This window comes from Canis lupus, chromosome 19, assembly GCF_003254725.2.
Source record: "Canis lupus dingo isolate Sandy chromosome 19, ASM325472v2, whole genome shotgun sequence".
Classification (NCBI taxonomy): Eukaryota; Metazoa; Chordata; class Mammalia; order Carnivora; family Canidae; genus Canis; species Canis lupus.
In genome coordinates this window covers 46,862,965-46,889,171 of record NC_064261.1, presented here as the reverse complement: position 1 = coordinate 46,889,171, position 26,207 = coordinate 46,862,965, and the positions used below count along the sequence as shown (strand labels likewise).

Sequence of the window (26,207 nt, the reverse complement as noted above, 5' to 3'; positions counted from 1 at the left end):
GGTAAAATCCTTGGCAGGATTTTTTTCAATAGTTTATTCATGATGTTCATTATTATGAGTTGTAAAGAGTATGAGAATTTCATTTTTAAAATGTCTTATGGAATGTATCACTTTCTTAGATCTTGTAGACATGCTGTGGAAACCATAACATAAAATATGAGTTACTTACAATAACTAATTTTAATCCCATCTGCTAAGTATGACAACATTAGCATTTCCACTTAATTAAAAACACCCTTAAAGCAGCAATGTTTTAATCACTCCATTTTATTTACTCTCCTCCGGTGTCACTTATAATTGTAACTTTTTATTTTTTAATAATGAGGGATTTTTTTTTTCTCCTTGCATCACACAAAAAAGTGCTGTCGATAATTAGCAGTCTTCTGTTATTAGTAGACTCAGGTGTCACAACTGTGTCTCATCCTCATTACAGTAAAAAATTTCACCTATCAGATTCATTATTGCTAGATAATGCGACTGAGAGCCTTTGCAGGCCCTCCAGAAAAGTAATTCAGCCAAGCAAAATTATCAGCTAATTATATTTAGAATCAAAAGCCCAACAACTATTTGCAGATAAATTGTATGAATTGAAGTGAATAGATCTGAATATTAAGATTCATAGATTTAGCAGATGATTTGTTAATTGGAATAAAAAGGTCATTTGCTAGTCATTTTAACAATAGATCAATTGGAACCCTATTTATTATTTAACTGGTAGTGCATAAGAATTGAAATGGTGAATAATTGTATTATTGTCATGAGATGATCATTTTCTTCAAAATAGCAAAACATGAGAAACTTATGGCAGTGAGTTTTATAAATTTCTTTAAAAATATTATGGCCTATTTAATGTATTTTAAAACATAGTTCTGATCTAAATAATCTGTATAATAAGGCTTAGTATTTAACAAGTCAAAATTATACCAAAAGTGGTGGCTGGCTTTTTTTTTTTTTTTCCTTGATGAATTAGAAATATAACCACAAATAAGATAATTTGCAAATAAAAGTCAAAATCCAAAATTTGTCATTTTCTTCTTCCTAAATCAAATAATGCCATTCCTATCTTACTGTATTTTAATTAGCAGAGGTTTTTTGGAAGTGGCATGGTACATGCTCATACGATGACTCAAAATGTAACTTGGCCTGTAGTTTTCTTTCGGGGAACAGAACACTCTAATTCAAATCCATTATTAAAAAGCAGATAACATGTGCACTTTTCTGAAATGTCTGTGACTTCACTCTTTTGATTTTATGTAATTATAAGAGAATGTTCATATGTATTTACTTTTCGATTGGCACAGCATTTTAAAACTGAGTGTCTTCAGAAAAGTGCGTATTTTCTTTTAGTTCATAAAGAATATCACTGGTTTATGTGCTCAGAACTTTAGTGAATGTTTTATAATGCGGTCACAGTGCAGTTTATAGCTGTGCTTGGGATAAGAATTTCTATGCATACCCTATGTATGCGGAGGAAAAAAATATTAGGTATTTATTAGATGTTGAGATTTCGAGATTAGTTTAGATTTTGAGATTAATAATTGGTAACTAGATCCCATGCCTTTTCACTGTGTTATCTTGTATAACTTCTATCAGTTCTCAAGCAAAACTTTGAACTCAGTATTTTTCCAAAGTTTGCAGCTCAAAGTAAATACTTTTCATTTAAACTAATTTCAGTCAACATAATAAAATAGGGAAAACATCACCCACTTAAAAACAGCTTAAATTGCATGTGCTTTGTCACTGTAAACAAACAAGGTAAACATTGACATAACTTCAAATTATTCTTGGGTTGAAAAAAATCTGCAGTTCAAAATAAAATTCCGCCTTTGGTCAACATTTTGGATGCAATTCAAAGTTTCTCATAAAATAAACATATTTTAAGGAGTGCTTTGAATTTCACTGTGTAATTTCTAGCCAACAGAAATTACAGTGGTATCTTTAAGGTTTATTATATGTCAGATCAATAGCCATTATGCAGGGCTAACAACCTTCCAGATGCAATTCCTTCCCAATGCTTAACCCTTACTACTATGACATGAAAACAAACAAACAAACAAACTTCCCAAAGGTGTCCCTTGGGGAAATCCTCTCGCAAAGTGAAACTTTCTTGTTTATTATTTGTTTAATAATAAAAGTATTTTTGGCTGATAAAGTGGAAAATAAGCTGAATTTTTGGGAAGAAAGCGAAATGTTCATTAAGGTAACCTTCATGAGAATTTTCAGTAAAAGGGTTGGAATAGTTTTGCATTCTGCAAAAACACAAATTATTTTGAAGCATGAGCTTAAAATGAGAATGCCCCATCACAACAGATTGTAAATTTTTTTCTGATGCTTTTAAAAGTGCCTCGATCATTTCTGCGACTAGAATGTTAAAGTTAAGTATTTGCTATTTTATTTAAACATTTTTGAAAAATGAACATTCTGGGGCTTTGCAGCATTATTAAGAAAAGCTGTCCATACTTTACCATGTTGTTACATGTGTTTATCTGCTGATTATAAAATGTGTTAAACAGTATTTTAAAAACAACAAAAAAAATGCAGAGCTGCGCTTTGATTAATTCAGTGAACAAAACATATGCTGCTGGTTCTGTTCTATGAAATTCATATATGATCAATAAAATCTTTTAAAAGAGCAACTCTGGCTGTAAGGCTTGTACTGCCGACCATGTTTTTCGTCCCAGTTAACTCAGGGCTCAATACTGTTAACTTAAGCAAACAAAACCACTTTCTGGCTATGATAGCAATAATGTCTTTTTAATATTTTTTTTATCTTCTTTCTAAAATTCCTTTAGGCTGGAAGCTGTCTATTGTGGTTGTTACCCACTTTGTCCCAAAGATTTGGTTTATCCCGAAATATTTCCAGGTAGCTGCTTTAATGTACTTTTCATCTTTGTTGAGATTTAATACATGATTCATGCTAAATTAGAAAGTTTGAAAATAAACTTAGGCAGGAGCAATTGTTTATTTGGCAAGTCAACATGTTAGTGTTAAGGAAAATTTTATGTGTTTTAATACATTAGAGTAAGCTTATATTTACCATCTGTTCTTTTAAGATAACAAAAAAGCAAGTTTTCAAATAGCATTCTTCATTGTTAGCATACACATCCCATAATGATGGATTTTTATAAGCAGGTCAGTGTTGCTGCAATTGCTTGCAGATTTTTTTTAATGATATACACAGAGAAAAATCAAGGACTGGAAGTCACACCAAATTATTTAAACAATTGACTAGTTAATAATATGCAACTGTTGTTACAGGGTACATACGGCTATAGTACCAGTTCTTTGAAAAAAATTCTCATCACTAAATATATCACATATGCATTGTGTTACATTAGAATAATGTATTTTAATCACCCAAAGGAGATGTCTAAACAGCACAACTACACAGTCTTATTTAGCATTAAACATCCTTGTGAGCTGAGGTAACCTTATAAAATCATGCTTAAATAATGTAAAACACGAGGCAGCACAGAGCAATATGCATTTTTAATTAGTAAAGTGACTAATATCGAGTGTGTGCTTTGAGGTTTTTGTTTCATTAAAAATGTATCTGTTTTTCCTGCAGCTGAATATCTGTATTCTACACCTGAACAGCTTTCAAAAAGGCTCCAGAATTTCTGCAAGAGACCAGATATTATAAGAAAACATCTTTATAAGGTAGATATTGAGGCGAGATTTACGTGGTATAAATGCCATATTGAAGTACAAAGAAAAATCTTTAAAAAAAAACATTTAATTAACATACTAATGTTTAAAGGAAACATGCTAGGGAGGGATATTAGTTGTTACACTAACAAGGATTAATTAAACTGGATGCCAGTTGTATTAACCTAGGTCTTATGAAATACGTGCACTTAATGCATGGTACATGCTTTTTTTTTTAATTTATTGTTTTCTAAGATGACTGTCCTTTACATTTAGCCCCAAGAGGCTTATAAAAATGAACCTAGATTAATGTAACTCATTAGTTTAAAAGGAAGTAAAGGAAAGATTCCACAATTATACTAATGAGGATAAGCCTTTCTTCCCATCATAATGAAATCTTCAGGCCTCAAAAATTCAGGTGAATGACATCCGTGAAGTTTGGTGTTCATTTTTTAACTACTTTGAAGATGATCTTCAGGAATCAAATGCTTCCCTTGTCCAGTTTAATAAAATGACCGAAAAATCCTCAGTTTGTTTGGAATGAGACAGCCAGTCTCCTCTCTGAATGGCAAAGGCAAGAGGAGAATAGTTTAAATAGCATCATCAGGCAGTCCCCTCATTCATTATCTTTTTTTTCCCTTGTTTGAATCAAGAATTTTACATTGTTGAAATCACAACACAAAGAGGCCCTGCTTAAAGTCTAAGTAATTGAACTGGGATAAATCTGCTTTACGACTTTGGAAGGTGGCTCTAGGCCATGAGTAATATACCTTGTTATATTCTTTGAATGTAGCGTCTTCATTTTACATAAATTCAGTACAGTTTACAATCTAGCAGTTTTATAATCCAGTATATTTTAATTTTCCTGTGTTAATGTATAACCTTCCTCCATGAAATACAGTTTGCTGGCCTTTTTTTCTCCCCTTTCCCTTTTCATGGCCTAAAATACATATTTACATAGCGATACATCAAAACAGGACTTTGTTTCTGCAGGAAACAGTTAAACTTCAAGAAAACGGGAGAGAACCAAAAATGCAATTTAACACCCAATTTCAAGCTCATTATCTTTCATTGTCTATTAACTTGGCAATGGTTCAGAAGGTAGCTCATAATAGTTTAAAATGCTGACTGAACAGTTCCGGGCTCCAGTATTAGTCCTTGAGTCAATACGATTGTACCGTATACAGGGGAAGCTTCACAGACAAAACAGTCTTCCAAGCTTTACATCCAGATTTCCTCGTTTGGGAAGTTCACTAGTGCTCTGGTTTGTATAAAATGTGAATCGAGTCGTTTTCCACGTGACAGGCTATGGAAAGGTGCAGACGATGGAAATCAGAGAAACAGAATAATAAGTATCTATGCAAATGGCTTCATTTTCTGTATATGACACAAGGATCTTGTCAGTGAGCTCACCATCAAGTCACTGATTCTGTTCTTCCCTCCTGGTGAATTTTTGGGGTAGTTTGGTTTGTTTTTTAGTTTTATTGAGACACAACTGGCAGCACTGTGTCAGCTTACAACGTACAGAATAATGACTTGTCCACATACTGTGGACTGGTTACCAACATCAGCTTAATTACCATCCATCATCTTGTATAGATACAAAAAAAAGAAAGAAAAGAAAGAAAGGAAAGAGAAAGAAAGAAAGAAAGAAAGAAAGAAAGAAAGAAAGAAAGAGAAAGAAAGAAAGAAAGAAAGAGAAAGAAAGAAAGGAAGGAAGGAAAGAAAAGAAAGAAAGGAAAGAAAGAAAAGAGAAAGGAAAGAAGAAAGAAAGAAGAAAGAAGAAAGAAAGAAAGAAAGAGAGAAAGAAAGAAAGAAAGAAAGAAAGAAAGAAAGAAAGAAAGAAAGAAAGAAAGAAACTAAGAAAGAAAGAAAGAAAATGTTTTTTTTTTTCTTGCAGTGGGACTGGTGAGGTATTCATAATGATATTTCCACTATCCAAATTTATCAGTTTTTAACTTTGCTTCAGGTTAGGCCTCCTCATCTCTGTTAGCGTTCGTGGACAAGTTTTTAACCATTTCAGAAGTTACTGCAACAAGTTGCCTTGAGTCACAAAAGAAAACAGACCTCTGGTTGAAATATTTTAATGCAGCTACTTCATAACATGGCTGTAATTATTTATTTGACAGAAATAAATAGAAAAACTATTTTGGAGAAACTCTGAAACAATGTCAGCTTAGTGGTGATGCTGTCACTGTATCAAATTATGCCTCATACCCCTTAAAAGCTAACCTATGCCTTAAATGTTATTTCATACTACTACTTTTCACACATGTTTGGTCTGTACATCTTAAAGTGCTCCATCTCAAAGTTTTATAAATCAGAATTTTATGCATAAGCATTTATAAGAATTCATATGCATGATTCTGTTTTATGTATTTTTCTACCGTGGATTTTTTTTTCTATAAATCTGTTACAGACTCTCAGATGTGTCCTCATATATAGATCATGATGATACTGTATCTAAATATTAGTCTTAAAATTAATGAATTAGTCCAAAAATTATAAGTAATCTAGCTTTAGGAAGCATTCGTCCAGAGAAACTGATGACAACCATAGGAAAGGCCACAGGGTTATTGTAAATATGGTTATTGTAATAGGATTTAGAGCCAAAACAGAAAGAGAATGCTTTCTAAAACTTTGTAAATAAGGCATAATAAGCTATGATATTTTTCCACCTTATGTTTTATAAATATACACATTTTCAGGTAACATTTGCCTTCACTAAATACAAGAGAACTAACCCCCACCCCCACCCTAAAGCAGTATTTTCCTCACTTTTCTTATGCAATGGAAGAGTCCTTTGTGTGTACTGTTAACGAGAATGTTGGGGGTTTTTTTTAGACTTATTCCATTGGACAGTGCTGTTTTGCTTTTATAAAACATATGCTTCTAAGATCTAAAAGGATAGAATGTCACTGAATTCTTTAATTTGCTCCTTTTACATTTTTACACCTTACTCTCTTTTTTTGTCAAAAGTTTACATTTTAAAATCATCTCAACTGCTTTTCACATAGGGTTCACTTTAGGATAGGATTTTTCATATGGATTCACACTTAGAAATTTAATGACTAGAATAAGGCTACTAACACTTGGCTTTCTTCTCACATGAGACATTATACTTTCAATATGAGTGAGAGTTTGGGGCTATAACTTGAAGCAGGATTGGAAACAGAATGCTAGTAACTGAAAAGCAGAAACAGAATTGGATACTTTTTTTTTTTTCTTAAAGTGACTCTTCTACTACAGAACACTGTTGCCCGTGACTTCTCACCTGAAAAGGTTTCACATTTGAAATGTTTAAATTCCTCACATGCATGCAAGTATGTTTTCCCCCTCTCTCTCTCTCTCTCTCTCTCTCCATCTCTCTCTCTCTCTCCCACACACACACACACACACACACACACACACACACACATTTTTTAAGATCTTTCGTAAGAGAAATCCAGTGCATGCAGAAATTAAATGTTTCTTAATCATTTTAAAAAAATCAGAAACCCTTTCCTTAATTTAAAAAAATCTAACCATTTCTTTCAAAAGTTTTCATCGAAGTTTAGTCACTGACTACAGCTTTCTCGTACTTTCAAGACACTTCCCTTTCTGAGTAGGTCAGACACACTGGCCACATACTTGTCACAACAGATCCAAAACAAGGTTTCATTTCATCCACGACAGGGAGCTTTCTGCGACTCCCAAACCTAACTTGAACACACGATTCTAGAAGTAACCATAAAATAATTAGCCACGGAATGACTTCTTACACTAACAGTACTTTTTCCCTTTTCCAGCCCACGTAAGTCTAACACCACGAAGTTGTCTTTTTGCTTCATTTTTACTATGGGAATTTACTTACTCAGAATTCCCAACAACTTTTTGAGAGTACCTGAGGTTTCTATAAACTTCTCATTGTTATTGGTTAAAATGTTTTAGAGAAAAAAAAATGATGGACATGATCTTGTTACCAGCACTGAAGAGAGCACAGGGCACAAATGGGGCACTTGAATAAAGTGAATACCGCCCAGACTAATGAGATAGACCTTCATTCCCGTCCTATTCCATTTACTTTTATTTACAAATCGAGCAATATTTTGTGTTAGAGAGAGAGAGAGAGAGAAAGATGCATTCGCTCTTGTGCTTCTGAGAGACCTGTAGTTTCTTAAGATTTTTCAGATGATAAGTGCTGATTTTTTTTCTGCTCTCCTCTTCAAGTTCCTCAACATTCTAGAAACCTTCATAACCTGCTCTTAATTGGAGGACAGAAGAATCTTCAGAGTTCTGCCTCAAAATGATTCCAAACAATGATTAAGCCTACAGTTCAGATCCAGTGCCCAGAAAAGCCATTTGTGGTTGTCTTAATTATATCAGGCTCTATCTCCCCGAACCACAGCCAAGCTACTTTGTTTCCTACGTGAGGCTGGTCACTTTTTAGTCCCCTTTTAATTTGAGCTTATACTCTAGATGTCAAGAAGGTGTTGCTCACTTGTATTAACACCCCTCCAACGTCATGACTTTTTTCCTTAAAAACGAAAACTTGAAAACTTGTGACATTTTTTAGAACTTCTAGAAATCTCTCAACTGCACCAGCACAATTTAAGGCAGCTTCTCAACCTCTCTCTCCCTCGCTCTCTCCCTCCTCCTTGGTCTTCTCCCCCTCTCTTTCTTCACTTCCTTCTGTGATTTTATTTGGTTTGGTTTTCCTTTGATTTGTCTAAGCAAAACAAAAGCAAAACAACCTTTAGCACAATGGATATACTTTGGATGATCAAGATCATCCAAGTTAGAGGCTTTGGCGTCTTGTCCTCCTCTGCTACTCATTTGCAGCCTGGCTCTAGGTGAACTTCTAAACCTCTCTATATGATTCATCTGTCAACCCGGAGGAATTCCCCCCCCCCCCCAAATTCTTAATAGCATCCCCCCCCCCGAGGTACTGCTATAATGAAATAATAAATATAAACCTGTTGGTAATCTCGAAGTGCTTTCTACACGTAACAGTAAAGGCATTTCTCTGGTGCCTTAACCACTTAAAAGTAAGATTCGCATCGGCCAAAACATGGGTTAAGAGTGTTGTGTATCTTGTGTTTATGAAAGTGAAAAGTTGGATGATAAACTCGGAATAGCCGCCGCCCAATGACATAAACCAGGGAATATGTGTGCAGTGGAAGGCACCCATTTGCGAAAAATCGGGAGCCTTCCCCTACGGTGGAGAATACAGTTCCACTTTACACCAATCAGAAACTGGGATTTCCCGGGTTGATGAAACTCGAGAACCATTTACTTGGTGGCTTTTTGAAACCTAATTGACGTAAGTTATGCAAATTTGCAATATGAATTTTGAGCATGCTTTAGTCTTTGGGTTGTTAATGCTCCTTCCTTGCTTTCTCTTCTCTCCCTCCCCCTCGCAGGGCGAAACGACTCCTTTCTCCTGGGCAGCCCTACATGGGAAATTCAGGTCTCTGCTTACAACAGAACCTAGGGAAGATTTGTGACAGATGGGGCTAAGTCACAAACTTGCAGCCTAAGGCGGAATCTGTAGAACTTTCCAGAGTGTGCCCATATTTACCTGATCAGAGAGAAAAGAAAATCTGCAGAGGAAGCTGAGCCTGGCTGCTTGTCATAGCTGACACAGAGCCATCTGCCACAAACCTGTGGCGGCTTCAGATCTCCCATCCCTGCCACCACCCCAACTCAAATTAAATACAGATTCCCAGAGACGTTATAATGGTTACACATGTCCTCGGCATCACATGGAGGAGACTGTTCAAAAAAAAAAAAATATGTGGCCTGTTGTATAACCGCACTCATGTATCCCATATGTGGTGCCACATTGAATTTCCGGTTGAATCCGTTTTTATCCTTTGTACTGGATGACATGGTGCCTGAATTCTTTCTTTCTGCCGACGCGATGGCAGCCAAACTGCAGCTTCAAAAGCTCGCGCTTGGCTGGGTTTCTGCCCAGGTTGCCAGGTTGTCGTGGAGCCTCCTGGTGTCCTCGCTGGGCCGGGGCGTGAGCGGGGGCCGGGGGGCTCGAGCACGGTCATCCCAGCGAAGGGACGATGCTCCGGCACCAGGGGGCTGTAAGTGAGGGTCTTGATAAGGGACCCGGCAGGTAGTCCCATGACTCACTGAGTCTCACTGGCATCTCACGGATTTAAAGTTGCGAGATAAACAGCTGTCATTCGGACAAACATGGGAAACACACTCGGTGGGGCCACCTCGCCCAGAAAATGAACACTGAGATACTTGCTTTAATTTTTTATTTTAATTTTTTTCCTCCCCCCCCCCCGCCGCCCCCGGGGATAAAAAAACCCAGAGAAATCAAAATACCTCTACCAAAGCAATGATTTTGATATAAAGGTTCCCTCAAAAATATTTGCATCCAGCTACAAATATAATCTTTTCAAGATAAATCACTTGTGATTCCAATAGTCAAGCTGCTGTATTTGTTGATATAAAGATGTTTTTGGAACAGCTAGATTGTAAAATAAATTTTTAATAAAGTGCCTACTGCAATTTTTAATTAGCATATCTCATTTATGTGTAAGAGTGTACATGTCTCTGTATGTTTCTCACCGAACGCTCTCTCCTTGTGTCAGAGACAGCGAATACAATTGTCTCTTTTCCGGATGTACGAGGATCTGTTTTGCAAATGTTTGTAAGATATTATGACATTTCCAAGATTTTCTTTGCATTCTGGAAAGCAGGAGGTAAACATTTGTAGTCATTAAGGTAAAGTCTGTTGATAAACCATCTTCTGTTTACTGACAGGTAAATTGTAACTTTCCTAGCTTTTGAAAGGAATAACTTTTATACACTGCGGAGAGTGGGGAACAGCCAGGGAGAGGAGGGAAGACAGGGGCCAAGCGCGGCCTTCTGGCTTCCAGAAGGACTGAGTGGTCTAGCAGGCATCCGAGATAGAGCAGGCGATGACTCAGAAGTCCAGTGGGGGCCCATTTGACAGGCGGCAAAATCGTCAGCAGGAAACAGATCGAGGTCAGGGAGCCAGATGGAGGCCTCAGGATAGAGGCAGTCCTGCAGGTCAAAGAAAGGAGGAATTCAGAATCCATCGGGCCTGGGAATTTAAAAGCAGGAAGAGTAAGAAGCAGAAATAACAAGCCCTATCTTTGCAGATAGTCCTCTCCGCAAGCAGCGTGAGATCCGTAACGCGTGGTGGGACATCGCAGCACTGGCTTCGAGTCCTATCAGTTGTGGGGAAGTCACTGAACAGATTACCTCCTCACCCAAAAAACAAAGGGCTCAGGGATCATTTCAGAAGTGCCTTCCAGTCTGAGACTGGGGAACCCGGAATCTCTCAGGTGAGCTCCTTTTGAAGTGCACACGTGAAGATGTAAATATGCCTGACAGGTTCCTAGACTCTTTGGCCAGGGTTTATCATCGAATGAGATGAACTAGACCAGTAAATTGGCCTCAGTCAGAAGAATGCCATGTCACAGTGATGTCTTCTCAAAATAATAATATAATCTCACAGCCAGGAAACGGTGTTTAGTTTACTGGGTTGTACTGTCCTGAAAATAATGGTCTCCCATTTTGTAGAAGATGTGGTTGAAAGTTACCTGTGTATGGAGGTTTTTTTCCCCGTATGCCCATGAACTCAAGTCAGCTTTTGCCTTTAGCTGTATTCCTTCTAGAATAAAAATTTACATTCAAGGTGTCCCTTCTTAAAAACTGCGCTGTCAGACTGGGTATTAGTGCACATAAACAATAAAGAGCTCCGTAAATGTGTAATTCTTAGCATTTGAAAACCTGAAGTGTGTGCGTGTCTGTGCGTCGTGCGCTCCTCAAATCCATGATACGGTGGGATGGGATGTTATTAAGTTAACCCATGTTTCATTGAAGTCACAGGATAATTGCAAATACAAGCTGACTTTTTAATTCCTATTTCCCTTACTTTGAATAAAGAGATCGAACCCTCCCATTATTTCTTATTTTGAGTATGGCGGTTGAAGATTTTGATCTTTCTTTCTTTTTTTTTTTAAACAGTCAGTTCTGTTGATTTTATTCTTTTAAAATAAATCACTAAGCCAATTTCAATTTTAATTGTTTTAAAAGTCTGCTCGTTATCAAGACCTTGGTACGGTGTCCGGAATGCTTGCCATGAACTCACCTAATCTGTGTTTCTGGCTAGGTGTTTCTGTAATAAATAGCAGGGCACCTAGCTCTTAATCTATTCACGTAAACCGTGTTGATCGGGCATGGGTCAGGAGACCTTTCTCAAAAAAAAAGCTCGTGATTTAATAAGCAGCCTTCAGATACGGCTAGGTTTCAATGCCCTGCTGTGGCTCTCAAGTCTGTAGACACGCCACATGAAGATGGCAGCAGAATCAGTAAGCCGATGGAAACTCGCAGCCGTGGAGGGCTGTACAGATTCATTTCAACACCTTGAAATGCATCTGGAAGCAAAGATTTCATTTTATGTTGAAGGTGTTAATTATATTTGATATTTTTAAAAGTAAAATCTGTTTTTGAGAAAGCATCTGCTACCCAGAAATATTATGAGCCACAATAAAATTTTCAGTTAAGTCTCAAGATACTTTCTGCGGGTGATAGAATCAGTTTTCAAATGATAGTCCTTGCTGTCTCTTAATGTTGACATATCCTATGAGTGTCATTCTTCTATTGACTATTGACAGGTATCGCCCTGAGTGCCTTTCTGTTTCAGTGGTGAATTGGGTGGTCTTTGGTATCAGACTTGATGCTTAACAATGAAGAGGGTATATTATAAACCACTGACAGGTTTCGTTTTAAAATCTGAATTGAGATATGGGACAACTAATGGCTTCTATATACCAGACCCTCCCTTCAGTGCTGTTCATTAAAATATGACTGGGAAAGTCTAAAAACACGCAAATAATTCTACATGCTGCTCAAAGCTATGTAAATTGGTGATTAAGATATAACAACAACAACAAAAACCATGGGGGTTTACACCAAATTTACAATAAATGTTAAGTCAGAGAAGTGATAGTAGAAATTATAGACACGTAACGGGGAGAGGCACATTCTCGCAGTGGCTGCTGGCTTATTTCTAGAGCGGGGTCATCCTACCCAAAGGCCATTTGTACTTTTTGAGTTTTCACATGTCTTACATGTTATTATTGGATATGTCTTCTGATAAGAGCTATAAATACTTTGGTTAGTTTTCCTACTTTGCCTTCCTTAACATTCCTTGACTCTAGACTGTTGATCTGGTCAGAAAACCATTTCCCTTCAGATGGTTGGAGAAACTGCCCTAACTGCCAGTTTTGCATGAGAAGACTTTCCCCTCAACCAGGAGCCCAGGACTTACCCTGAATCCTGAAACAAATCATACTTTGAAAACGGCTGACTTGATGATCCCTGGGTCCCTTTTTCCTGGGGCTACTGACCACCACTTCTCATTAATTCCTATAACGTTACAAACTCAACATGGAAAACCATAGTTCTGTAAACTCCCTTTTGAAAGATAATGAGAAGAAGATAAAGGGAGATGTTACATGAGCCAGTCTTGACATCCTGGAAAATTCAAGCTGTGTGGTGCAGCACAGAGCTGTCTGAGCTCCTAACCACACTCCCCGCCTCCCGTACTGGTGCCCGTTCCCTTTCTTCCTCAGTGACAGGGTCAGTTGCCCAACTCTGTCCTTCCTTGGAATCCATGAGAAGGAGCTTCTTCCCTCATGTTTTTGGAATTCCCTAGCTGCATAGGAGGTACGTATGACTTCAGGGAGTGGGACCCTTGCTCACCCTACAGCCCGTTTTGCTACAGTGGAATTTGGGGTCAGTGTCTTCAGGGATCCTCCTATTATCATTACCTAAGTGATTCCCTCTTCTCTCTTGCAGCTCTATGGTTATGAGTTTCAACCCTAAGACAGGATCATAATTCTTCTCATAAACGGATAGAAGGAACTGATGATTCGTGGGAGATGATCTAAGAGGCTTTGTTTTACTCTCCTCAATTACTGCATTTAAACAGTGGACCTAAGGTGATGTGCTGGAAGCCACTTCTGGGAATGCTTGTGTGATACCTTTCTCCAAGAAGTTGAAATCCTTTATATTTAAAAATTTAATATTTCCATTATTTCCCCAATGAGAAAACCAAGGGATCCTATAATGGCACACTTAGGAGCCAGACTATGTTGTAGAAACAGAGACTTGTTGTATAAGCCTCCCTCCCATGGGAGATAATGTCCCCGTCACCCGTGTGTCTTTCAGGAAGCACCAAGGTCAGTGAGCATGACTGCTGGACCCCTAGGCAAGGGAGTGCGGAGGGTAGCAGGGGGATGCTTCATGACCCACATGGCTGGTCTTAAAAAGAGGCATGAGAGACCATGCCGTGAGGCCAATGTTTTAAGTGTCTGGATTATTACTATTATTGCACAGGCCTCAACAGCCACCATGGGCCTGCCACTCCCTGTGGTCTTTCCACTCAGCTGCCCTTATACCCGTAACTTTCCTGGCCTTCCTGGTCAGCATTTGTTTTTGAAGCCTGTGGGGAGACTGAGGCCCTAACAAGAAGCCGAGTTGCCGTGGCTCCCGTGCCAGTAGAGGCAGGTCTAGAACAACCTCGGGCAGAAGTCAGTCCAATTGGTCGAGACCACCATCCCTTAAAGGAGGAGAAGAGGCAAAGCTCTCTCTCCACCCTCTTCCCCTCTTTCCTCCTCCTGCTGCCCTTACCAGCAGAGGGAATGTGGATTAATCAGTTGCCAGGACCTGTCCATAGACTGGTTTTGTGTCACTCGTGGTCGCATTTGTATTCCAAGTGGCCACAAGGGGAAGAATGTACAAGAATCCATTCCCGGTACTGAAAATCTCAGACTGTGGCACGTGCAAGCCTTCGGACAGCCGAACCTTCCCTGTGGCCTTTGATGACATACGGCGGTGACGGTCCTCCACGCATCGAAGGCTGGCCCTTCGTGCGGCCCCCACGATCTCACCGGTTGCAAAGGGCCGAGGACAGAGGGAGCAGGTGCATGGGCCGCAGGAGCACCTTTACTTGTGAAGCAAAGGAGTGCTTCCTCTCATCCCAAATAGATAACCCAGAAATTACATCCTGAAACTTATTTCCCCGGAAAGAAAAGGAAGGGGAGGGATAACTGCAAAAGAAGATCCTTCTAATATGGTATTAGACTGTAATTCATAGGGAAATTTATGCCTGAGATATGAATTTCTGAAAATAGGGGTTTTTTTTCAAAGGAAACACTGACACATCCTTAATTATAGAGTAATAAATACCAATGGTATATTATCTTCTGATATTTCCTTACACAGATCTCAAAGCATGCAGCTGTTTTTGAAAACTGATAATCAAGTACAATATCAGTATATCACATCTTGTGCTTACAACACACCCTTCAACCAGACAACCTCACGGAGCCCGAAACAGTGAGTCCGGGGCTGCTCATAGCACAAGCCTAACTGAACCAATTAGCCTCGAATCGTAACGTTAAGAATCACAGTCGCACCGAGGTGCCTGTCCTTGCCAGGAAAAGGCAAAGCGCATGCCAAGGGAAAAAGCCTCTGCTTCAGGATCATGGAGGCAGCTCTCAAAAGCCAGCATAACTTAATGATCAATCAGAAAAATCTAGAGCAGTAACTCCTTAAGTGAAGGATACATAAAAACTGTACAAAGCATTAATAGTGCATGGGGAGGTAGAACAGGATTTTATCAGAAAGTATGAGGCTCTTAGAAAGCTCCATGGGCTGCTTCCAATCCAGGCAGCAAAAGACAGACAAACATGGTCAAAGAAAAGTACGTGGACAAACGCGGGGGGCAGGAGAGGAAATGAAGGTTACACAAGGCCAATGTGATTCAGAAGGAAAGGGAGGGAGGAAAGCCGAAGGAGCCAGCTGCAATTACTAAATGTTACATTAGCAAGAGCTGAAATTGAGAGGGGGAGGTCTGGGTATTTTACTAAGTGGATTAACGTCCTCTTCTTTGGGTGTCTGAAGTTGCAGATTTTAATTTATTTGGTGCAGGGTTTTATTGTGAAACTCTTAATGGGGTGGAGGGATAAACAGGGACAATTATAAACAGAGAGTAGGAAAGGGGAACATGAAATGGTGTTTTTTTTCTTTTTTTAATAAATTCAACTAAAATAAACACAGGGTTTGAAGCTATGGACAAAGGTAAATAGTCAACAAAATATTTATTTAGTTGACTGTGATAGCACTCAAAGGAGAATTAGAGGTACCTACAAAAAAAAAAAAAAAACCAAGAGGACAAAACGCCCCCTGAAATGTGTCAAGCCAAGGATTTTCAGTGGCTTAGGGGCTCTCCTTTCTCCACCCGTTTAAAAAAATAAATCATAACTTCGGCATTTAGAAACCTAGTCATGAACATCATTTATTAATATAAACTTAATCCTGTGCTGTTCTTTGGTGGGTGGTAAAAACATGAACTAAACAACTGGCCTAAAACACGATGATTCTCTCAAATGCTGGGAAGCTATAAGGAAAGAGAAACTCCGGCTGTGTATGCTCTTTCACCTTCTTTATTTTACTGGAAGGATAAAGTCAAAAGGTGGGGAGGGCAGAGCCAAAGCACATGAGGCCTAGAAGAAGCTTGCAGGAGATTTTTAAAGTTTTCCTAATCGTGTACCAGAAGAGGAGATGGGCTTGGGACCTAGTGTGATTTCTATCCTTTTTTGACTCTGCTAAACTACTAACTACCACTTCTGGGGAAGGTGGGAAATAAGGAAGGTTCTGTGCTTTCTGCAACTGAAGAGACCAGGGCAGAAACTTAACCGTGTCCCCACCCTGAGGGTAACTGTCCTGTGGCTGGCAACCAGTCCCCCAAAATTCTGGGTTCAAGCATTTGAGGGGCTGATAACATTAGGAATCATTTAAACTGAAGGTATGGATCAGCAGGTATTTATTTGAGAATCACTGACATGCAGCTCTGGAGCTTGAGCGCAGAGAGCGTTATTTGGGGTGTGGGCAAATCACCTCTCTGGAACCACATGAAAAGACACTTTGAAAAGAATTGTAGAATGCTGGGGGGTGGGGGGGTGGGAATGACCCTGGCGAAAAATACGAATGAAAAAAAAAATGGAAAAAGATCCTCTACAGAGAGGAAGATGCGTAAGATGACCCAACAAGGTGGCCTTGTTGCCTTCCACCTGCTGCATCAATTCTATCAGTAAACAGATTCCCAACAAGGAGGCGAAGGTCCATGTCTAAAGGTAACGCAACAACCGGAGGGAAGAAACACAGAAGAGGACCTGGCGGTGGGACAGGGTGGCCCCCAGAGGTCACCTAACTGCAGGGTCAGAAAGGGGGGGGGCGCAGAACTAGAGCTTTGTGATGTGAGTAGATGCTGGACTCAACACTTCTCCATGGATGGAGAAGGCCGGCTGTTGCGGGGTCACCGCCGGTTCTGGGATGCTCCTTGACAGCCAAGTCCTGGAACCACACACCTCTCCCCTTTTTCCCCTGGAGCTGCAGGGCCAAGGTGGGGACCTGTGCTCTCTGGTGCTGGCTGCCTTGTTCCCTGCCTTTCAGGCGGCTTGGCTCTTCCCCTGCATTTCCCAGGCTGTGATAACAGGCCAGGAGAAAAAAAAAAAAAAGAATCCACAAAACTGAAAAACAAAATGTGTGTGTGCGCGCGTCTGTGTGCGCGCGAGCGTAGGATTTCGGTGGAGATCGTGAATTGCAACACTCTAAGCACCAAATTTTGAGACTTAAAAAGTATGAGCAATGGAGTTTTGAGGAAGCAAGATGTGCTGGAGCAGAGTAATCATGGTCCTGGGGCGGGGGGGTCCCCAGGAGCTGGGCGGCAGCGCCTGTCCTGGAGCGTGCAGCTGCGAGCCGGCCCCAGGCCCCAGGCCCCAGGCCCCGGGGGCGCGGCCGCCTGCACCTTCCCTTGGCACAGATGGGGGGGCCGTTCCCACCCTCGGCGCTCCGAGCGCCCCTCGGCCGCAGCCGCCAGCTGCCACACGGCAGGTGCACGCCGGTCCCGGGCTGCGGGGCCCCGCCGCTCGCTCCCCGCGCTCCGTCGGGCCGCGGCCCGGCCTGCGCTCGCCCCCGCCAGCCCGCCCGCCCCGGCCGCCCCGGCCCGCCCGGCCCCGGGCTCCGAGCCCCGCACCGCGCCCCGCCAGCGACCCGGCCCGAGGGCCACGCGGAGGTCACCGGGTCGCCGCCCAGCGCCCGCCCCCGCCCCCGCCCCCACTCCAGCCCCCGCGCGCACCCTCGCCCCCTGCCCCCACCCCCACCCCCGCGGCCCCGCCCGCCCCGCCCCGCCCCGCGCGCTCGCACTCCCGCGCTGCCCCGCTGGCGCCCCTGCTCCCGCCTGCCCGCCCCGACGGGCACCCAAGTGGCCTCCCCGGGTGGCCGGGCCGTCCCGGGGGAGGGGGGGCCCGTCTGTCCTCCGCGAGGACGCCCGGAGCCAGGACAGGGGGACTGATCGCCGCGCCCCCTCCCCTTGCGAACGGGAAGGTCACCCGAAGCCAGAGCCCGAGGGGGGAGCCGGGCCGGCCGCGGAGTGCGCCCCCGCCCCCTGCGCCCCCGCGCCCCCGCGCCCCCGCCCCTACCCCCCTGCGCCCCCCGCCCTCTCTCCCTGCGCCCCCGCCCCCTGCGCCCCCTGCGCCCTCTGCGCCCCCCGCCCTCTACCCCTGCGCCCCGGCTTGCACCCCCTGCGCCCCCTGCATCCCCCGCCCGCTCCCCCTGCGCCCCGCCCCCTGCGCCCCCTGCGCCCCCGCCCGCTCCCCCTGCGCCCCCTGCGCCCCCGCCTCTCGCACCCCTCCCGGGACCCCCCTGGGGGTGGAGGCGGAGCCGGGAGGGGACACGGCAGGAGCGGAGTGGGCAGGAGAAGGGGCGCAAGCCCGGCTGGCCTGCGCTCACCTGCTCACTCGCATGAAGTTTCTGAGAAACCTGGCGGTGGAGCTCCGAGGGCCGCCCTCCCCTCCTCTCGGGAGCCTCCCCGCCCTGGGACGGTGCATCACTCGGGTTGATCAGGTGCAGACATTAGACTCACGTGCATAAGGGAGGGAAGTGCCCCTCGTCCCGGGCTTCGCCTATTCCAGGCGGGACGGCGTGTTTCCTGCCTGGTGCCCCCCACACACCACGCGCGCTAACGGCCCCCAGGACAGGAGCCCCTCACCTGGGGTGCTGGTGACCTGACGTGGCATCTGCCTCCCAGGATTCCCCCCCCCCCCCCCCCCCCCGCTGCTGGAGATATTATTCGAGGTGCAGGCTTGCAAATATGAGGCGGGTGGGCGGGTTGGTTGGTTAAAATGTGAGAAAAGCAGCCCAGGGGTGCACCGAGGTCCCCGAGGTGGGCCTACAGGAGCCTCCCCTTGGAAGGCTGAACACGAGCACTTGGGAAGTGCATGGAGAACACACTGTCTGTAAACAATGATAATCAGGGCCTTGGAAAAAAAATCATAAAACTGATTGAAATATCTGATTCATTATTTATTCATCACAGCCTAACTTTGCAAATCCAGGAACAGTGTTTGAAAACCCAAGTGCCTTCTATTTTGCACATCGACTCAGCAGATGGGTCTCCCTTTCAACATGTAGCGAAAGGGTTAAAGCTGTAATTTTTTAGAAAAGTATCTCAGGAAATGACATTAAGATCTGATATATTTCCCTTTCTTTCTGGCAATAATCTGCCCCCCCCCAAGAAAAGATACACGCTTATTGATATGATGATCATGTTTCTCATTATGAGTACAAGTGTCAGAACGATTCCTGTTTGTGCAAGTGTTTTTAAAGCTGCGAGGACACTTTCACTACCATGAAAGCTGACAGCCAATGAAGGAGAACTTCTTTTAACTCCATAATAGCAGGTTACATAGTAAATGAACGCTGATGGTCAAATAACCAATTATGGTATAAATATCCGTTGTTTACAGAGAGGTGTTAAATGAGCCTGTGGAGTACAAAGGATTAGGCCCATCTCAGCTACCACTTGTTCTCCAACCTATTATGTCTTTCCTTAGGAAGGCCAGTGCCACTGTAGGTAATATGCACACAGAACATACTTCTCTATGTTGATTTTAGTTTGCTTTATTTCAATGCACACTGTTGTTTACTTTTTAAAATTTAAATAAATGTCAGCATTGTATAATTTCTATGTTAACAAAGCAGTGAGCAAAATCCCTTGTATGTTTATAAAATATTATTGTTTAATTCACATAGTTTAGAAATTCCAAATGTTGAGAATAGGAAGGAGGCCAAATACCATCTGTTTATAACTATGATGCATCGTAATATGTGTACTTTTAAAAGGAGTTTGGTCAATCATGCCACTATTTTATCTGCTCGGAATATGTTGAAGATTTAAAATGTAATTTACAGGATTACTTTTAGTGCGTTGCATCCAACTGTGAGTTGTAAAGGAATCCGTCTCTTCTGTTTTTCTCAAATTAATCATGTAACAGCCCCAATTAATGGGGGCTGTTAAGCGGGTCGCTTTTTGCTTAGCTCCAGAATTCTTCTAACTTTGGCTCCGTCCACTTTCTTGATGCTGATAAAAACTCCAAGGACAAATGAAACAAAACACTCCTAGCTGTGTCTTTCTGCCAGGAGATAGTCACTTAGAATGGGAGGCCGGGGATGGTAGCTAATAATTAGCTAACATCAGCCCTGAGAAATTACCTGTGAAATACCCTTTGGTTCTGGTTTGAAAAACAACACTTGACACTCCCTGTTCTAAAATAGTACGTTCTTGTCATGGGGACTTCGGATTTAACTTACCTTTTATTTCGAATGCATCTAATTGCATACCCTGTAACAAAGGGAGTACACTTACTTGCCATAGATGAGCAGGTTTGGAGGTTTTTTTAGTTACAAACTCAAGTTATCTAGTGAGAAATGCTCCCTTCCCTTACGAGCTAGAGAAACTCAGCAACTGAGCCTCCAGTGCAGGGCCTGACGTTGTGTTGAAGGCCAGAGGTGGCTTCAGCGTCTTAGGCCATGAGTTCTCTTTCTCAAGGAGGAGGAACCAAAAACTCAGATGTCCTGATAAAGTTTGAAAATGTGATTAAAAACACGTATTAGCAGACGATGGTTGCTGGATTGATTCTTTTTGGCAAGGTAGCATCAGTAAAAAGCTACCCCTCGAAATGCTTTTATAGACAAACACGTGCAAAAATATGAAAACACACTCCCAAAGAGCTGGGCATGTTCTGGATGTTTTACTTCTCAGTTGAGTGTTCCACGGGTACTCTATAAAGTGGTTTCTCTGTGCATTTAATGATAACTGTTTTCTCAAACATTTTAGTTTTAGCAGCTTTAATCTAAAATTCTATCAACCAAGAATCTTACTTACATATAATCAAGAACGTTAAGAATACTTTAGCCCGGTAAGCAAACTGATCTATACATAACATTTTTTTTTTACATTTGTCTAATTGTTGCATTTTAAAAGTCTATTTATTGTGTCTCTGGTCAGACTTTTTTTTTTTTCTCTCCCAAATAATGAATCCACTGGGTCTTTATGTTAAAGAGATATACTCAGGCCTGTTTTCCTTGGAGTTAAAAGAAGAAAATGCCAGACTCTTTTTTCTTAAGTAGTAGCTCAAGTGGACAGAGTAAAAGAGACAGTACGAAAAAGCGAGAAACACGGGGGATAAAGGGAAGAAAAATTGGAGAAAGTATAGGGAAAGGAGGTAAGAGAGCAGACCCTAGAAGTGCAATAGAAGAGGCTCATCACAAAACTCAACATTGCTTGAGCGCCATAAGCCGTAATCCTTAAAAAGCATCATCATTTCCGAGTAAAACCTAGACTGTTGCATTCAGATATTAAGCAGCTAAGGGAAACTCTTAAGTGAAGTTCGATTGATACTCGTGGATCAGTTTTTCCATTCAAGTCCAACCTTCTTAAGCGAAGCGTGTGCTAGATACCCACATTTTCACTGCGGGAGACAGAGAAAGGGCAATGGAGGCATTCTTTGCTTTTAAGACATTAACAGTCGAGAAGCAAGCCATGGATACATAAAATAAATGAGACTATGTATAAGCATCATTATATGCTACATACTGGACGAGTGAAAATAAAGACCATTTTATTTAGACATGCTTTGCTTCTGAGTACCTTGGCTAGCAGTGAATTTCTAAACGAGTTAAGCAACTCCTTAAATGCACAAATCCTTTGGAGCTCGATGAGTCTAATGAATTGTGGTAGGTAATATAATCAAAACTGTAACTGGCATGTAGGTGCTCATTTCATGTTCCCTTTAGAGCTGACTTAGAACCATGGCGATGATCCACATGAGCACGTAAGTCATCGTATAGTCACGTTATCTTGACAACCCAAATCACTTAATAAAGTACACTTTAATAAGTTACCATAGAGCCCCGAAGTTAAGCCATATAACTTAATCAATACCGAGTGGGCATTTCTAGGTATCATATTTAAATTGAGTAAGAGATAAAAAGAAAAGAATTAAGAGTAAGAGAAACGTATGGGAAACTATTTGCTTCTTCCAGTTAACATAAAACATGCCAGAAGCTTTTCCTCATGTTGCTCTTTATGCAGAATTACTGACCCAGGGAGAAGTCAGATGAGGACTACCACTAAACAAACAATAAAAGCAGCAACAACAACAAACCTTGCTTGTTTAGGAGGAAAAACACGAAAAAGTAATAAATTCACCCATTTTAAGAATTAAGAAGAAAAGACATAAAATTTAATACACACAATAAATAATAAATATTCTTCAGTTTCACATGATGGCTAATTAAGGGAAAAAAGCCCATGTGAAAAATTCGGAGGAGAGACGAATAGAACAAGGTAATTAACTCTTTGCTCCTTCAGCCTTAAAGCAGAGAGAGCAGGGTGAGATTTCTTTTAAGTCTGGACCTCGGAGATCACACCAGCCTTTACAAAATAAAATGAAAGGAATCCGAGTAGCTCTGCAGCTCCAGCTCCCACCTTGCTTTTGGCCCTGCTCTGATGTTGGTGCCCCAACATGGTAGCCCCCTGAGTGATTTGTTCTTTGATGAAATTCCTGCCCAACAGATATCCCCACGGAGAGTCAACAACTGGGTTCTTCCTTGTTCTCTGGGCCCTCCCTTGACGGAATCAGCTCTCTGGTATCCGTCCTACCACACTCGGTTAGTCCTTGGGAGTTGAAGATGCATTTTTTTTTCACCTGTCATCTAATGTCATCTTTGTAACGTCCTCGTGATATAGGGAAACCATAGCTTTAGTCCCAAACTTCAGAAGAAGCAACTCAAAGTCACACCGCTAAGTACACAGCGGCGTTGGGACTCGGCAGGCGTACCACATGGTGACCAGTTTCTTCCTCTCCCTTAGACTGGCTTTCATATTCTGTTCTTCATTTGAATTGCGGTTATGGCAATAAATTACAACGGCAGTCTTTGTGCTTGGTAGAAAGAAGAGGGAAAAGGAGGAGGAGCAGGGGCAGAAGGAAGATGGGAAAGAAGACAAGACAGGAAGGGAAACAAACCAAAACAATCCCCACAGGGTGTCTGTGAAGTGGGGAAGGATACATCTTTAAATTGTTCCCCTTCTGCTTGCAAAGATTACCGGGAAAAGCACTTCCTAAAATTTGTACCATATAAAGGAAAAGCTAATTCCAAAGCTATCACAGTGCTTTGTGCTTTAAAGGATGGAAATCTGAAGTAGATGATCCACTGACAGAGCTCCTTAATGAGTTCTTGGATATGCATGAGTAGGCCACAAGCTTGATTTTGAGCACAAGATGGAGAAGTATTTGTATAAGAAATTAATAGAAATTTGGAGAAATTGAAAAATACGGAAAAAAAGAAGAAAAATACGAAAAAAAAACCCAAAAAACAAAGGAAAACCCAAAACACTTGACAGAGAGGAAAAGAAAATGGTCAAAGGATGGAGGGACATAAGCTATTGCCTTAAAGATAACATAGCCAGCAACAAATCCCCCACAGTGGGATACAGTTGATTATGATTTTTTTTTTTTTTTTACTAAAGGAGTGTATGACACTCCAGTCCAGTCTAAGCTTATACTCCAATGTGTTCTCCATCTGTAACCCCAAGTCTCCACTGAGACTCTGAGACTCAAGATTGCCTTGATTTCGTTCCACATTTGGGGAAAGAAGGCATAGGGAAGGCAGACAGCGGTGACCCCGCAGAAGACATGATCTCAAATGAAAGCGTAGAATAAGGACAAGAGATGATTAGGAGAAATGAAAGTCATCTTAGAATGAATACTAAGAAACAAGGAAACCCATAATACAGGAGAACTTGGGGGGGAAATGGCTAATTTTTCTGTCATAGACACTTGACATTTTTAAGCAATTCGGCCTCTACCTAAGCTTCTGTTAGAATCTAAAGTTCTATTTAAGGAATATAAACAAGTATTTATTTATTTATTAACAAATCATAATTATTTCTGGATAAACGTAGTCAGGCCTGGGGATTGAATTTTGCCTTGAACAGAGGAACAAAAAGACAACATTGGAATTCCGGTCCATCCTACCTGGAGCAGCTCCACCAGACTATTTCCACCAAAAGAGAGCAGCTGGGTTCTGCTTCTTAACCTCCAGCCGGTGAGTCTCCTCTCAATCCCAAGCTCAAATGTCCAGCCTCCCTTTTATATGGTTCTCTATCCTTTTGGATTGTGTCCGGTGCAAAAAACCCCAAAGATCTGGGTCAACTGAATGGCTCAGAAGGAAAAATGATCACTTCAGACAGCTAGAAGCGTAGATATAGAGTGATTGCATCTTTCACTCTTCCATCCTGATATGGTCCCTTCTCTTTGACTGCAACTGCTCCCCTTATGTTCACAAAAGGGCTACAGCAATCCAGCCATCACTTTTTTTTTTTACCACATCCTTCTTTCCAAACACAGAAGGGACATTTTCTTCCTTGAGTCTTTTTCTGCAATCAAGGCAAGCTTTTCCCAGAAGCCCCTTAGCATTCCCCATATACCTCATTGCATCCTGTATGCATACACTGGCATTGGGAATGGGAATGACTTCTATCAGTTAGGACCTAACCTTATGGGCAACTTAAGTATCTTTACATATTTCTAATAACTTTCAACCAAGAACTGAAAATGAAATGTGCTACTCTGTTCTGGCTTTAGATGATTTGCTTTTACTTTCAAAGTCCTTTTTTTTTTCTTTCATTTTTTGTTAATGTATGCAAAAGAAAGACTTGGATTTTAGAAATGTAGTTTCTAATCGAGCATTTATTGACCATGAATTTCTCAGTGATAATTTCCCCAAAGTGTTTAATGTCTTGTTTTTATGTTTATTCATACATTCCTTTTTTGTTCACTCAGTAATTCATTTGGGCAGTGATTTCTTCTTTGATGATTCAAAACATTGTTATTAGGTACTCCACGTGTATATGGAAGGCGTGGGGCTAGTGAGAAAAAAAGTGTCAAACAGTATTTGTATAACCTCAAACCTAAGGTGTATATATATGTTTTTCATTTTATAACGCTTTTTAAGAAGGAAGCAATGGGATGAAAATGAGGAGTACGTGGACATTCCCAGTCTTTTCTTATCTTGCTAACGGTTTCTTGTGTTGAGGTGCATCCTGCCCTGAGAGTCCTGCTTTGACAGACAAGTTCCTTGGGGCTGTAGGCATGAGAAGAGGGCGGAAAGGGAGAGAGAACAAAAGTTCCAAAGGTTAAATCTGGGAGAGGAGGTTATCTTGACAGGAGACTGGAATTCCAAGACAGATGTAAAGGAGCAGAAGCAGCTGCCATGCATGAACCACTGGATGGGGGAGGCAAAAGGGGATTTTTAAGGATCTCTCTTCTCCTCATCTTCTTCAACAAAACAAATGAAGAACTTGAGTTATCCAGAAATTATTTTTGGGTGCTGCACTATTGTGTGTGTTTTTAGCCATGATGCTGTTCACACAGTTATTATTTTGCAGTTCCCAGGACTCTATTTCTCTAACTGATTGCAAGTGATGAAAATCAACTCATGCTAATCAGGCATAAAATTTGGCTTATGTGTCAAAAAGTCCTAGAAGATGATCTTGGGCCTTAGGAGAGAATTCTATGCTTAAGCACAGTCCTCTGGGATCTGATTCATTTCTCTCTCTCTCTTTCTCTCTCTCTCTTTCTCTCTCTAGATTGTCATCTGGATTGTTTTTGTTGTTTTTTTTTCCCCTTCTAGAAGGCTACCTCAGTGTGGTGGGAAAGATGACTTGTATATTTCACATGCTCCTTACAGCCTCAGAAGAGAGAACCTATCATACCTAGCATCCAACTCAGACCCTGGTAGAAAGGACACTTAATCACCCTGCCTGGGTTACTTTCCCCGCACTTGTGGTAGAGAACTTCAGGAAACACAAGACGTAATTTCAGATGACCACACCAGTGTTACATTGGGATGGATCCTTCAGTTTATGTTAAAACAACAACAACAACTTACCAGCTATTGAGAAGAGGAATGAGTTGTGTGATAGAGTTAACATCGCATCTTTTGTGAAACAGATACTTTCTTGCTTGAGTTATTTATACGACTATCACAATACAGGGTAGATTTCCAACTTAAATTTGGATTTCTAATTGTCTTTTCAAATTTCTTTCAAAGGATTATACTCCAGGTTAACTTTGAAATGAAAGTAATTACACATGCAGGAAAACCTAGAGATA

General features: G+C 41.4%; 1 protein-coding gene and 2 long non-coding RNA genes across 16 annotated transcripts in view; 2 read left to right on the top strand and 1 right to left on the bottom strand.

Annotated features, from left to right (window-relative positions):
* GTDC1 (glycosyltransferase like domain containing 1) overlaps nt 1–15,971 on the top strand; it is a 393,447-nt gene extending 377,476 nt beyond the window's left edge. For 7 of the 14 annotated variants that reach the window (XM_035702025.2, XM_049097087.1, XM_025431249.3 and 4 more), the window contains 4 exons: nt 2,793–2,863; nt 3,569–3,660; nt 10,776–10,961; nt 13,483–15,971. In XM_035702025.2, the coding sequence (XP_035557918.1) occupies nt 2,793–2,863; nt 3,569–3,660; nt 10,776–10,961; nt 13,483–13,509 (376 nt within the window). In that variant the 3' untranslated portion in view covers nt 13,510–15,971. Of the gene's footprint in view, nt 1–2,792; nt 2,864–3,568; nt 3,661–9,050; nt 10,166–10,775; nt 10,962–13,482 lie in introns of those variants that run through there. The other 7 variants (XM_049097090.1, XM_035702032.2, XM_035702026.2 and 4 more) reach the window with 4 other exon arrangements.
* LOC118351453 (uncharacterized) lies at nt 9,110–19,014 on the bottom strand. The gene is made up of 2 exons (XR_004806920.2): nt 18,481–19,014; nt 9,110–10,677 (listed from the first exon to the last, which is right to left on the bottom strand). It is a non-coding gene; the product is annotated as an uncharacterized LOC118351453 (long non-coding RNA).
* LOC125753002 (uncharacterized) overlaps nt 19,014–26,207 on the top strand; it is a 31,492-nt gene continuing 24,298 nt past the window's right edge. Inside the window, exon 1 of the long non-coding RNA XR_007403781.1 lies at nt 19,014–24,138. This is a non-coding gene — a long non-coding RNA (uncharacterized LOC125753002). The remainder of the gene's footprint in view (nt 24,139–26,207) is intronic.